Genomic DNA, 15,552 nt, shown 5'->3' with positions numbered 1-15,552 from the left:
ATTTGCTTCATAACCTGTGTATCATAAATTAAGCAATATTTCAGTTAATTTCTTTCCAGTACTTTGTCCTCTAATACTACATAATTTTTATTGCCCTCTGTAGATTATACTCATGTCTCAGTAGGTGATATTGTCTCTTATTCAAATACTTTCTGCCACCTCCTGAAAGATGCTCATGTTCTGTCACCTCTTGAATTCTGATTCCCCAGACAGTTATAAATGTGACCTTGAGAAGCAAGCAGTGCATAGATACTGCAGTGTTTGCAGTGTTTGCTGCATTTTTCTCTAAATTTAAGTTGTTGGTTTAGAAGGAGCCAGTGCTATTGGATGTGCAAATCTCTGTTGTAAGGAGACCTACAGCTGCATTTTTTTCAGTTGCTATCTCTTCAGGGCTGGCTTTTATGCATTAGTAAATTGGTATGTTTTAGTTACAAGGTCCCTCAGTTCAAGAAGGACAGAGAACTGCTGGAGAGAGTCCAGTGCAGGGCAACAAAGATGATTAAGGGAGTGGAATATCACCCATGTGAGGAAAGGCTGGGGGAGCTGGGCCTCTTTAGCTTGGAGAAGAGGAGACTGAGGGGTGACCTCATTAATGTTTACAAATATATAAATGGTGAGTGTCATGAGGATGGATCCAGGCTCTTCTTGGTGATAATCAATGGTAGGACAAGGGGTAATGGGTTCAAACCGGAACACAGGAGGTTCCACTTAAATTTGAGAAGAAACTTCTTCTCAGTGAGGGTAACAGACACTGGAAAAGGCTACTCAGGGAGGTTGTGGAGTCTCCTACTCTGGAGACATTCAAAACCTGCCTGGACGCGTTGCTGTGTAACCTCATCTGGGTGTTCCTGCTCTGGTGAGGTGCTTGGACTAGGTGATCTTTAGAGGTCCCTTCCAATCCCTGACATTCTGTGATTCTGTGTAATGAACATTCAGATTGGCAAGTTCTTGCTTGCTGAGGTAAGATGACTTTTCTGGCCAAGTGCTGCTTTCACTGGAGGCCAGAGCACAAAGGAGAACGGCTATTCCTGGCAGCAGCAGATTGCCATTGCTGCTCCTGATGCTTCTTCTGTTCCACAACCTGACATGGCTGTGGAACAGAATCCTGGCTTTGGCTGGTGGGACCTGGGATTGGCTTTTATATTAATTAGTTTGGGGTTTGCTGGATTATTTGAGGTTTTGAACAGTGACAATGAGGTCCTGCACATCCAGTCCCTTGTGGGTTTGTGGTGTGTATTTTGGTGTGTTTTGTGTTTGTGGGTTTGGTTTTTTTTGAGTCATATAGTGTGTAAAGAAGGACGGAGGGAAGCTTCATAGTATTCACACTGAGTTTGCATTGTAAATTTCTATCTGGTGGCTCCATAAATAAAAATGATAACAGTAGTTCATGTTAATTTTAGGGCAACTCTTCTGGACTTATCACTTAGGCATTTGGTGTAGCAGCTTTCATTCTGATAAATTCAAATAACTGAAGATAACATCCACAATGCAGAGTATGTAATGTATGCTGTCCCACTGCCAGACTGCTGTCTAGCTTTGCCAAGAGTGCTTTGTACATAAATCCTTCAAGAGAAAGGTTGTTTTTGGTGTTGTGTTTTTAGGTCTCTTAAAAATTATTAAATTTTGTTTTTGTTTTCTATTTACTTACCTTGCTTGTTTGAAGTTGATATGAAAGATATGTAATAGAGTTGGAGAGGAACTATTATATTTAACAGTTAGGATTAGGTCTCAGTCATCTTGTAGACTGTTGCGTTCTCCCTGCTATGCTCACTCAGAAGCCATCTCTGAAAGAAAAGTTGTATTTTGAATTCAGATTTTTTTTTTTTAAAGGATTGGATGTTTTGTGTGAGAAAACTTTCATTAAAAACTGGTTTTGTTTTCATTTTGAATCTGGTCTTCCTTGATGCAGCAGCAAGATCTAATTATCAAAGGGAAATAACTGTTTTTTTTTTTTTTTCATTTAGGTTATTGGTGTATGTTAGGAGAGCACTTGCACCCTTATTTATGGATCAAGACACAGTGTTAAGTGGTGCTCTGAAAAAAGACTACTTTTGCCTGAAGGAATTAAGCAATGTTGATTGTGACTTGCTTATAAACCTAAGTGAATGCTGCTGTAGCAGCTGGTTCTAAAAACATGTTATAAAACTGTTACTTGCTCGGTACATTTATTGTATTTTCTAAAAACAGCAGCTGCTTATTTATTGCTCAATTATATTCAAAAGCTGAGTTTCTTCACTCGTGGTTGAATTAACTCATTGCTAAGCCCGTTAACTGTGCTTTTCCTTCCTTTGATCTGATGTAATTGCTGTTAGAAGGTCATGCAAAAAGATACTTGAAATGCGTCAGTGAAAGTACTTAAATCTGATTGTCCCTTTTCCATCTACAATACAATCAGAACAGAAAATCTGTAAACACAGGGTTTTGACATCTGGGTGCAGTTGCAACAGGTCTTTAGAATTTGTTATTTTATTTTTTAATGTTTACTAACTTCTTAGGCCTTTCAACTGTCATAACCCTGTTAGTTTTTAAGTATATGCATTTTGAAAGCCCTAACAAACCAAATATTATGTGAGCAACATGCTGGTGGGTGGCAGTTACTGAGTAGAAACTGTTTGACAAATAACCAGATTTGCCTGATACTGTTTCTCAGAGAAAGCTATTATTAATGATATATGTGACTGTAACTAGAATACAGACATTTTGTTAGACCAGGTGCAGTTCTTTTTATCAGTTACTGTTTTACTCAAGTTGTGTACGCAGGAAGTTTTTGTTTGCTTGATCTGCTTTTTTTGCCTCAAGAATGAAGGTGGTGCTTTTCCCCTTTAAGTCAGAAAGTTTGCATTTTGGTGTCAAGATCTTAAAACTGTTTTTCAAGGGCAAGCATTTAGGGTGGAGTACACTTGTTTCAGTCTGGCTTTTAGCTGTATAATGAGTTGTTTTTCAAAGAACTGGAGGGATGTGAGTGCTCAAATCCTGTTGGAATTCAGTATTCCATTATTTTTCCTGTAGACCTTTGCACAGTACATTGCAATGAGATACAGGAATCACAAGAGACTGTGTTCATATGTGTGAGCTGCCAATACAAAGACTGTTGGAGAAAGTATACTTTCTACCAACCAGATTATGGCAGATGTGTTGGACAACAGTCTACATGCGATACTGTTCCCTGTGTTCGTTTGAGACTCTTCTGACTATTTACAGCTATGTTACCTGCTTAGGATTTCTTTGAATTAACTGTCCATAAATAATTCCTTGTTTGAAAGGTGGATTGGGAGAAAGTGTAGGGAAGTAAAAGGGAATGCAGGCTGTAAATTGGAAAAATGTATCAGTGGTAGATATTGGATAGCATGTAGTGAGATGATGGTTCTGACTCTAAGGGAAAAGAAGAATTATACCCTTTTTACTGTGACTCCTGTCCTGCAAGATTCAAAATCATTGCTGCACGTTGGGGTCAAAATCTAGGGTACCATTAGGTAAGCTGAAATAGGTCATACCAAAATAATTTCTGGAGCAGAGTTATGTAATTTATATTTATGGCACAGTAACCTGAATATCTTTAAATTAAAAGTGGTGTTTCTTTTAGAGTTTTGCATATCTAGCTAATATTGAGTAGAGAGGCATATTCCAGAAGATTAAGTAAAAAATACATTCTGATTATATTTTTTTGGTTTTATTTTATAGCAGGCCATGAATATCGAAGGAAGAAAGGGATGGAGGGTCCCACTCAGAAAGCTCTTCGGGAAGCCAGGCAGCAAAAAATCCTTGATGCTGAAAGCTCTTCATGTGCTCCAGGCAAAAATGTAGAGAAGAAGAGAGGCAAGAGATATCCAAAGGTATGCAGCATTCTTTCCAGTTTCTCAATATCTCATCCAAAGTACGCTTTAAACTTTTCCTAAGCTGTGGTGAAGGATACCTGTACAACAAGACTGAAAGAACTTTGTCATTTGTAATGACAAATGCTTAGTAAAAGTAAACAGGACAGGTAGGTAATAGGGGTTTTTATTCTTAATATGAGTTTCTATTGCAACTAATTTTTCCGGGAATAATTGGAACTTTGATTAGTTGGAGCTGGCATGCTACTTTTTGAGAGTGATGTAATCGTGCTGCGGAGGAAGAGCACTGGCTATTAAATGCTCATTGCTCTGTTAAGTTTCTTTTTTACTGGAGAGATTGTGACCTATTCTGAAGTGCTTGTAAACGCTTCAAGCATTTCAATCTGTCTGGTTCAGTTGGGTCTAAAAGGTATAACATCTGGGAGACTAAGGGAAAAAAAAGGTTATTTCTGAGAAATCGGTGATTTCTTAGTAGTCAAGGAAAGTTTCTAAGCTTCAGTATACTAAAGCTGTGTTGCTGTTTCAGTTTGGAAGTTGTGTAAAATCAAAATTCCACTTGATTTTTTCTAATTTATTTTCAAAATGAGTTATTTATTCTGCTTGGTTTGTTTGAGATTACATTTTAAGACTAACAGTGCTTTTTATTTATGCAAATCAAGGTAAACATTTCAATATCTAAAATTTCTTAGGCTCTTAAAACTGTTGTTGTTACAAAACTGGTCTATCTTCTTAACAGTTAAGAATTTAATATGTGTTTTTTGAGAAGATAAAAAGCTTTGGCTTACGTTGATGTAGTTGGAATCAGCTTCAGTCTTCCCTTTCCCTGCCTTCACGGAATGTATCAGATGACTTACTTTTTGTATGTTTCTATCTGGGTTTTGCAGGGGCATGTCTTCTGGCAGTGCACCTCTCCTTTGGTAAACGTAGTGTTTTATTTCTGTTTTCATCCATTTTCATTCTGCTGAACCTGAAATAAAAATATATCTATATTTTCCATTGCTTTCTGAAACACTTAACCACATATTTGAAATAATTCTTTGTGCTGTCTACCTATCTATTAGTATCTGACTATTACTGAGGCACCTGCCAGTCAATCCATCTCCACTTTCTGAATTTTTCATTCAGGGGTTAGAAACTTCAATCTCAGTCTCTTAGGTATTCTTTTTATTTTGATTTGTGAACAGATGAGAATTTCTTGGCTGATTAATTTTTTTTTTGTTCCTGTTTTTACTGAAATAATAGGAATTTTTATAATAAACTGCAGAATATATAAACTCTACACAGGTAGTATGCCTGTCTGGCTCTTTCTTGTTCTTTGAAATTCATGAGCACTGTTAGTTGCCTGGTTCTGGCCGGCAGCTGTGTTTCTGCAGATCTTGAGTTTCCCAAATAAGTCCTACCAGAGGCCCTGATGTCTTTATTTAATCAATGGGTTAGAAAACTGGAGCAGCTCCAGAAATAAGACGTTAGAAAACACAGGCATGTTTGAATGTATTAGACTTTACCAGGGCTAAGCAATTATCTAAAACTTTAGGTGTGAGTCTAACATGATTTACAACAATGGAACAATACCTTTTTTCACTTCAAATTTCCTGCATGTATTATTTCTAAATATTTTCGTTCTGCTAACAAGGATACTCCCTTTGATACTGCATGTGAATGGTCTTATTTCTTAGACTGTTAGAAATAAATGGCAGAGGGAATGATAAGGCTGTAGGGTGTAAAGGGGTGAGTTAAAATGGTTTAAAACAAAGTTACTCACTAAATCCTCTTGTGTACTGCATGTTTATTGAACTGCAGTTCTAAGTTACTTTTTTTCTTTGAAACAGTGCATCCTTACTCAACAGTTTAGTTGTGTTTGTTCCAGTCAAAAGGATTAGGTATACATGAGTGCCTTGCCTGCCTTAGATCATTTTAGGTGATATTTGGAATTAAACTCCTATGTGGTGCCTCAAATCTTTTGACGTATCTCAAACAGTCTTTTAAATTCCGCTGTGTCTTCTGTGACTTATATTCTTACAATGATTCAACATGGCAACATCTTTAGTGAAGAGTGTACTGAAAAATAATATTCTCATTTACAGTAAGTAAAACAACACTTTAAATGCTTGTGTTTGTTGGGGTGTGGTGTTCGCTTTTTTTTTAGGGGTTAAAATTGATTTACACCTATTCAGATTAATATTACGCTTCATTTGATTTCTCTTTATACCACAAAGGATTTAAAAGTCAGGCCACAAATTGGTCAGTTGCTGGAGTTCATGTAAAGAACGCACAGAAGAAACAAATGCAGTTAAAAATGCTGTATCCACATAGTGCATTTATGGCAGAATAGAGAAAAAGAAATCTGACAATACAGGAAATCTAGGTAAAATTTGCTGTGAAATATTGTTTAGCTCCTTTGAGTAAATGTCAGTCCATGTTTAAAGCTTACAAAAGTTGAGTGAACGGTTTATACAATCTTAAACTTTAGGCATTTGGATTATATGACGTTTAGTAAAAAGGAAATATATTTTGTCATGAAATTGTGTCCTTGAGACAAAATTATAGATGTCAATATTAACTGTACTGTTACATAGGCGTGAACTATGGTGATAAAAATTATTTATAATCTCTTCTGTGTCTTGGAGCTAAATAGTGATCTAACAAATGCCTATGCTTATTTTGAAATAGATGCAAATATGACTCATAGCTGAGCTAGAACATTTACTTGAAGGACAGACATACATTGTGTTATTGTAATATCCTATAAAAGCTGACACATAATTTAAAAACTAAGGTCCCTTTGATATGAAGTTTATCACTGAAACAGTGAAAAAGAGACTGGAATTTTTCTGAGAGAGAATGTATTCTCCTCATTTTAAAATCTTTGTTACAAGACTCAAATTATACAGTAACAGGCAATTAGGCTAAACTGTTTATATAGCTAGCCCTTAATATGCCACTATCAATAGCATAAATATTGTTAGATTAAGAATGTGCATAGATAACTGCTTTAACCATTTAAATTAATTAAAATGCACTCACAGGTCATTAAAATTATAGAGAACCTTTCATAATATGATTTTTCATTATCCTGTTGAAATGTATTTTTCCAATTTTTATATTTTTATTCTCTCAACTTCCTCACAGAGTACATGCTATGTTTGATTGCTTTTATTAGTTATTAGCTGGGTGATTGCAGCTTCTTTACATTTGGTAAATTCTATTTCCAAATATGTATTGCAACACAATTTTATTTTCTGAATTTTTATTTGATGTAAAACTTTGTTAAAAGGTCTATTGGACATTTCTGGAGTTGAGGTGTTACATGTTTATGTGGAACAGATTTGGAAATTATGGCCAATGATATATTAAAAAACAAAACCAGTTGATCGGAGGCAGCTCGGTGGGTCCTGATTAAGTGAAATCTTTGAGGTATAGAGAAGCCTTTTTTTTTTTGGGTTTTTTTTAATCTTAGTTGGGCACTTTCGTTCTCAAGAGACCTGGAAGCTCGCAACAGCCCTTGTGAGAGCAGCTGATGTGGAGTGGGCGTTACTGCGGTGAGGGCGATCACACCCCTGCCCCTTGTCCTGAAAAAGCCTCTGGGAGGGCAGGGACGTGTCGCTGTCCACCAGGCGCTGCAAGGGGCAATCGGCTTGTGACACAGGTGAGTAGCACCCACGCTGTGCTGCAGCAGCGGGTGTGGTAACTCGTGCACTAGGGTGTAGAAGTTGTCACCTTCTGCTAGTTAGACTCTCACCTGTTGCTACTGTCTCATACTGTTGTTGACCACGGTCTCGACCAGAAAGAGAGCTTGTCTGAAGACTGTAGTAACTCAGACAGACTGTCTGGCCCAAACTGTGGCTATTTAGGTTTCTGGCTGCAGGGAGTGCCAGAGCCTGCTGCTGCCAGATGATGATGGCCAGCATCTCACCTGTGTGAGGTGTGAGCAGGTGCAAGATCTGCTCTACATGGTTGCGAAGCTTAAGGAGAAGATGCTGAGGACCATCAGGGAGTGTGAAAAGGAGACAGACTGATGGAATAACTCCCTGGCGTGCCACTCAGAGAGGCTCCAGAGGGATAACCCTCAAAAGGTGATGAACCCCTTGCCCTGTTGGGCAGAGGGAGAAGACCTGAGACAGCTCCTGCCCTGCTGCTGTCAGGCAGAGGTAGGGGACAGAAAATATGATGAGGGTTGGAAGTGAGTTCCAGTTCAGGGCTGTGGGCAATCCTCCTCCCTACTTGCTTTGCTTCCCCAGGTGCTCCTCCGTAATAGGTTTGAGGCCCTGGATCTTGAAGAGGAGGTAGGTGAGGATGTGGTGCAAGGCCCACATATGAGGTCACATAGGAAGAGGCAGTTGACCCTGTACCTCAAGACTGCTTCAGATAAGAAAGAAAGAAGGGTAATTGTAGTAGGCAATTCCCTTCTGAGAGGGACAGAGGGCCCAGTCTGCAGAGTTGACCCTCATCATAGGGAAGTGTACAGTCTACCTGGAGCCTGGGTCAGGGACATAACCAGAACGCTCCCCAACCTGGTGCACCTGACAGACTACTACCCACTGCTGATATTCCAGGCAGATGGGGAAGAAGCTGCATCCTGCGGTCTGAGGGGAATGAAAAAAGATTTCAAGGCTTTGGGATGGATGTTAAGAGAGTCTGGGGCTCAAGTGATTTTCTCTTCCCTCCTCCCAGTTTTGGGTGTTGATATGGGAGGGAATAGAAAAATTCAGTCTGTAAACAATTGGCTATAGGACTGGTGCTACAGGCAGGGCTTTGGGTTCTTTGATAACAGCTGGTTTTACAAGACACCAGTCCAACAGTGATACATGGGAAAGGTTTATCTCGCAGGGGCAAAAGGATGCTGGGACAGGCATTAGCAGGGCTCATTTGGAGAGCTTTAAACTAGACTCAAAGGGGGATGGGGTTGTAGCTGGGCTTGTATCAGTAGGGCATCACTTGAGAGATCATGAAGGCTGGGAGGCCTCCCATACCCCTGAGGTGAAATCGGTGTGCTCAGCTTGCTCTCTGAAATGCCTGTACACCAATGCAGGCAGCATGGGGAATAAACAGGAGGAGTTTAAACCTGTGTTAGGGCAGGAGATTATGACCTAGTTGCAATTATGGAGACATGGTGGGACAGCTCACATGACTGGAATGTGGTTATGGATGGCTATGTAGCCTCATCTAGGTATTCCTGCTGTGGCAGGAGGATTGGACTAGATGATCTTTAGAGGTCCCTTCCAATTCCTAGCATTCTATGATTCTATGTCCTTTTCAGGAAAGACAGGCGTGGTGGTGGAGTTACTCTTTATGTGAGAGAGCAACTACAATGTATTGAGTATTGTCCAGGCACTGATGAGGAGTGAGTTGAGAGTCTATGGGGGAAAGTTAAAGGGCAGGCTGGCAAGGGTGATACTATTGTGGGTGTCTATTATAGGCCACCAGACCAGGGTGAGGAAGTTGATGAGGCCTCCTACAGACAGCTGAGAGCAGCCACACAATCACAGGGCCCTGGTTGTGGTGGGGCATTTTAACTTCCCTGATGTTTGTTGGAAGGGCTACTTGGCCAGCCAGCTACAGTCTAGGAGGTTCCTCCAGTGCTTTGACGGTAACAGAGAACTGCTGGAGAGAGTCCAGCACAGGGAAACAAAGATGGAGTGGAGCATCTCACATGTGAGGAAAGGCTGAGGGAGCTGGGTCTCTTTAGCTTGGAGAAAAGGAGACTGAGGGGTGACCTCATTAGTGTTTACAAATATATAAAGGGTGAGTGTCAGGAGGATGGAGACAGGCTCTTCTCAGTGACAACCAACAGTAGGACAAGGGGTAATGGGTTCAAACCGGAACACAGAAGGTTCCACTTAAATTTGAGAAGCAACTTCTTCTCAGTGAGGGTAACAGACACTGGAACAGGCTGCCCAGGGGGGTTGTGGAGTCTCCTACTCTGGAGACATTCAAAACCCGCCTGGATGCCTTCCTGCGTAACCTCATTTTTGTGTTCCTGCTCCAGCAGGGGGATTGGACTAGATGATCTTTTGAGGTCCCTTCTAATCTCTAACATTCTGTGATTCTGTGAAAAAACCTCATGAAAAATAGCTAACCCAAAAGTGAAATCCAATGATCACATAAACATGTAATAGCTTTTGTAATTACTAAGACTTGGGGTCAAAATATGACATGTAAATGTGTGTAAAACACAAGTTCCTCCTCAGTTCTATGGAAGAAAATGTACAAAATTTAAAAGAACTTCTGGTACTGTGCTCTCGAATAGAAAGGAAGCTGAAACCAAATGATTACTTAATCAGATTGAGACATTGTGATTCTGTGGTTCTGTGATTTTGGGACAGAATTGGCAAGATGAGGTCCCAAAATTATTAGGCAGGGTCACAAATGAAATAGGTATCATTGTGTGTTTGTAGTGAGGTTACTAAGAATGCACTGGTTAGATATTCAAGTGAGAGAAGATGACTGACATCATCCCAGGTAATATGAGAAATACATATTTCTACAGACCTTCAGTGGTACAGGAAAACTCCAGACAGGTAGCTGAGAACACAGGCAGCTAAGAAGATATAAAATCGCAATCTGGAGAAGGAAAAAGATGATACAATGCCTATATTTTGAATGAGATAAAAAGTAGAAACTAAGAAATTACAGAGTAGACAATGTAACTTATGTTACCAAAGTAATTTGTAATGAAGAAATGAAATTTTATCAAACATCCAGAAAAAAACAGGGAAAGAAGTAACAGTGAAAAAGGATTTGCAAGGAAAAAAGTTTTAATCCAGTCTAAGTTATACATATATCAGGATAACAGGGCTCATGGATAGAAGAAGAGTAGTGAATATTGTAACTTTATCTTATTCTTAAGATACAGGAGCTCTTATGTTTTTAATAAGGCTTTGGGTACTGGCTCACAGGTCATTCCTATTTACAGCTGTGGAAATCTGGCTGGATGGAAACTTTCCTAAATTACTGGAACACAGACTGGAAACATGCAGATACTTTGAATAGGCTTTTGCTGGGGTGTGTTGTCATTAATGATCTGGAAAATGGAACAGAAAATATGCTGATTAAACTTGCAGACCAAGTGAACTGGGTTTGGTGAGGGTAGAACTGCAAGTACAACTGAGGACAGGAGAGCAGCTCAAAACTTGACCTATTGGAGAATTGATCTAAAGAAATAACATACAGTTTAAGAAAAGGTATGAAATTCTACCTTAAAAAAAAAAAAAATCAAATGTACAAATACAGAACAAGAAACAGTTGATCAAATAGCTTTTAGAATACGCTCTAGGGTTTGTATAAAACAAGCTTAGCATGAGTTAACAAAGACATGATACTGAAAATTAGCTGAATACTATACTGCAGTGTAACCCAGGAATGTTGTGGAGAATGTGGAATATTCCTCTTGCTTTGTTAAGCTGGCATGTAGTTCTGGCTGCAGTGTTGTGTTCAATTTGATCACAGCTCTTCAGGTGCCAAGTGGAGCATCTACAATAGAGGAATAAGAACGATTAGAAGTCTATGAACATAACTGTCAAAGAAAAGGGGAAAAGAGAAATTGTGTAGTCTACAGAAAAAACGAAAACAAAAACACCAACAACAAAAAACCAAAAACCAAACCAAAACAAAAAACCCAAACACAAAAAAACCCACAAAACACTAAGGGGAGAACAGGATACACCTTGAAATTTAAGAGAATTCTGTTAAAAACAAACTCATGTTGGAAAGAGAAATAGAGTAGAAATCCAAGAAGAAAGATTCAGAGAGTTTGTGTTAGTGGAATAAGAAAGACAGATTTTTCTGAGGACTAACAAGGGTGCAGTGTTCCCTTGGGAAAGGAAATGTACTGATTGACCTGCAGAGGATCTGCTTAGCTGGCATTATTAGTTTGATTCCCCCAAAAAATTGTACCTAAGAAAATAAACCTTCTGCATTGCCTTAAAGGAGCAGCTGACTTCTGACTTTCTATTAAAGAACAGGAATATCAGACTAAGTTTGTATAATTCCCCTTAGACTTGCTGGCTGGAGAGGGGGAAAAGGCTCTTGTTGGTGCCTGCAGGTGGGGACACCTCCAGCAGATGTGCCAGCAGTGGGGGGGCTTGGGAACCCAGGAGCAGTCTGAGCTCTGGAACAAGTGCAGCATCCACAGCTTCTTGCCGGTGGGATTGTGATCCAGATACACAGTGGGAGCTGGTGTTAGTGTCATGGAACTGGATATTGAGCAGCAAAGAGTATGTAGGTTTAGAGTATGTTGCCTATTTACTTCTGCTTATGGGATTAATGTTCTGTGAGTCAAATGTTAAGAATATGATCCAAGATTAACTGGATGTAAGCTAAAAAGTGTTCTTCAGTTGATTTTGGTGGACTTCAATTTAAAGGGATTAGATGTTTTGTTAGGTGTACTTTTTTAAACCCTACAGACTTGAAAATGGTAAAAACAAACTTTTTTTTTTAGATGAAATCCATGCTTTTGTTTTATTTTTGTGCATGATACTCTGTATGTAATAGATGATGTGATGATGGCTTTAGTTTTAGGCTTTGTTTAAATGTGTTTTTAAATGACAGGCCTACATGGAGAAAATAAAGTGTTTCAGAATGTTAGCTACAAATAAAAGTGTATATCACAATATTTATACGTCTGTAAAAAAAACTTATAAAAGGCAACATGGATACAGTTTTCCATCCATCATTGTAGCTTTGTTAAATCTAGGTACCCAAAGCTGTGCATTTCTAGAAATAGATTGTTAGATTTTTGAAGCCATTAGTACTTGGTAAAATTACCTTGCAGAGCATCCTGAGGGTGTCTATGTGCTAAAGAATTTTGTGTATTTTGAGTCATTACATGCTGCTAAGAATAATAAAATAACAGGCCCTTGAGACTGAAAACAAATATGGAAGAATGTTGGAAAGCAAGATGCACTATTCATATATTTCTTTCTGTAGTTGCATATAAATAGTGACAGATTCTAGAATAATAGCCAGTCTTCTGTGAGGCTGTGAATCTCACTCTTACTATAATCAGTTGCAAAAATTGCTGATAATAAAACTTCAGTTTCCTAGAAAAGGGACCTAGTGAAATTATATTTAATTAAAGAAAAAAACTTTGAATGTTGCTGAGATAATAAAAAAAAAAAATTAAGAAAAATCAAAATACTTTAAAATTTTTGGTTTTATTTTTGTTGATAGTGGGTGCTGTTGCTGTCTTCCTCAGTAGTTGGATTCCTCCTCTGTCAAATGGGGAGAGTTGGGAATTGTGTTGTACGTAAGGGTTTGCTTTACCCCCAGGAGTTCCTGTAGTGCTTTCTCTCATTCACTTGGGGCTTTACAATAGGATTTGACTTTGCACAGTTTAAAAGGGAGCTCGACAACAGAACAAAAGCTTCCATAAAAAGCATGCACAGCAGGTGGTGAAATAATGCTTGTACAACTATCAGTAATGTCAGCTTTGTTTGGCCTTTGAGACCATAATTGAGTAATTTCATTAACTCTGTTTTCCCTTTAATTAAAGCATCAAAACCTTGAAGTTTCTCTTGGAGATTGTTTGGGAATTTCAGAGGGCTCAAGAAGCAGAATGCTTTACTTGTGCTTATGCTTTCACTGGCAAATGTATACAGTGCTTACACCGCGTTATTTTTGAAACATGCTGGGTGAAATACCACCAGATGGGATTCTGCTGGTAAAATGTCTCTGTGCAATTGTACTGCTGTTTTGAATGGTACCTCTTACCAAGGTGTCCCTTCTGTTAAAGGAAAGAGAAATTGCTGCACAAGACATACGGCAGTGCATGCTTGCCTGGGTACCTTTGTTGTGATGTTATAGTCACAAAGTTCATTACAGTTGAAAAACTAAATTCCACAGAAGTCTATTTGCAATTATAATTCTTCTGTTATTTAAGGTCAGTTTCATAATAAAAATTTTGTAATGCAAAAGTTGGGAAGAGTTGCATAATAATTTTTGAACCCTAAACACATAGTTTTGGTTTCCAATACAACAAAGGAATGATCTAGTTAGGTATTTTGGGGTATTGATAAAATACATCTAAAATATTTAGTTAATTTTAATTGATATACAGTTGTAAATTGAAGTGTTCAGAATGACGAACATGTCTGAATTGGGGGAACAATCACCACTGTGTTTTTAAAGAAATAGTCTTACAGAAGAAATATTTGCAAAACAAAATCCAGCAGCTGACTTACATTGGTGTTCAGGGATGAGGTTAAAAGGAACCACTGCATCATCTTAAACAAGAAATAATAGATTGAATGAGGCCAAAGTTAACAATACTAATTGTTTTTTGTTTTTCCATTTTAATGTAGTTTGGCTTAAATTACTCATGTATGAAACTGGATCCCTTTCAAGTTACTGAAATGTGATTGAAATACGAAATAAGCATTTACACCCCTGAAATCTGGAAGGAAGGGCTCAGGTGCTCACTAACTGTGGTATTTATATTTTAAATTAACTATTCAATATTAAATTATGGATTTTAGTGTTACAGTCTTTTTTCCAATATTTAAACAAAGCCTTTGCATATGTGAACATCACTTTAAGGAAAATGAAATTCAACATTAGCATTTAGTTTTCATGGTAACGAGTCTCTCTAACATACCAGAAGTACCCTGGCAGGAACATGCACCACCTCACCATGTGCAGGGTTGTTTGTCTTGTGTATTCAAACTACTTCTGGGAGTAGAAAGTACTTTCTTAATTGTTTCTGTTTGAATACAATGAAATGAAAAGCTAAGGCTCTATTTCAAACAGTTTATGAATTAATAATCAGACTGTTTCCTCCAGAAAATTTAATTATTTTTCATTAGTGTCACATAGTATGAAGATAATGTTAAAGGGTCACAGAACTTTTCATAATTGAATTTCCAGTTCAAATCTAGGCCTGGTAGGTTTGATCATGATTTGATAGTTGTTGTATAACCATGGATTTGTTAATCTTCTCTTACATACAATGACCATAGTGAAATCTCTCAGCAGGGAGACTGAGATCCGACAAAGTACTGAAGATTTACAATCTTCAGGAGAAACAGCACCGGGATGCAGAGAAGCTGTTAATGGCCTTTCGGTGTTATCCAATAAAGATCCTCTGAGATTGCTGCCTTCCACCTCCGTTCATACTTTCTTTGTCCTTAACACCAGCTCATTTTATACAGATCACTGAACGATTGTTAAATGGTAACACCTTCACTCCCATCAAGTAAGAGTTTTGCTTTCCTGAGGATGGGTTCCTTGGTGAAAGATTTCTGTTGGAAACTAATCTGTAATGATGTATATACACATGGATTTTTTTTTTATGCTAGTGGAACAGAGAACTTCACAGACTGATGTTTAGACAATAAAGGTGGATCAAATCTGCTGTTGCTAAATGCAACCAGTTGTATAAAGCACGACTGCTCAACAGCGTACCTGAACAACAGGATATAATTGTGGATGCTTCTGTATTATATAGCAAAAAGTATTTGGTTTTATATAAGTGCAGTTTAATGTCTTACTGTGGAGTTTGGCTGTGATCTCTCAGAGCTTTGTTCTGGGGGCAGAAATGTGCAATGTGTGTTTGTGTGTATGTTGAGGGGTTGTGTGTTTGTGGTTTTTCGTTTTGCTGGGAGGGGATTAATTGAAATTGTTTCACATCTCACCTAAAATAATGCTTTTTTCTCTTTCCTTTTGATCTTCCTTTCTTCTCTGTAACAGCTACCCTTCTCTTTCCTACTTCTACTTTTTTTGTAAA

The 15,552-nt window shown here is 38.3% G+C and overlaps 1 protein-coding gene across 1 annotated transcript in view; it reads left to right on the top strand.

The window, feature by feature from the left end:
• Positions 1 to 15,552, top strand: part of SPAG16 (sperm associated antigen 16) — a gene marked incomplete at both ends in the record, with an annotated part of 350,679 nt that overhangs the window by 21,625 nt on the left and 313,502 nt on the right. The window contains 1 exon segment of the mRNA XM_080346699.1: positions 3,682 to 3,833. Coding sequence (XP_080202825.1) covers positions 3,682 to 3,833 — 152 coding nt within the window.

This window comes from Nesoenas mayeri, assembly GCF_963082525.1.
Source record: "Nesoenas mayeri genome assembly, chromosome: 6".
In the NCBI taxonomy this organism is placed as follows: domain Eukaryota; kingdom Metazoa; phylum Chordata; class Aves; order Columbiformes; family Columbidae; genus Nesoenas; species Nesoenas mayeri.
The sequence above is the reverse complement of the archived record's forward strand: the minus strand, read 5'-3'. Positions and strand labels throughout refer to the sequence as shown.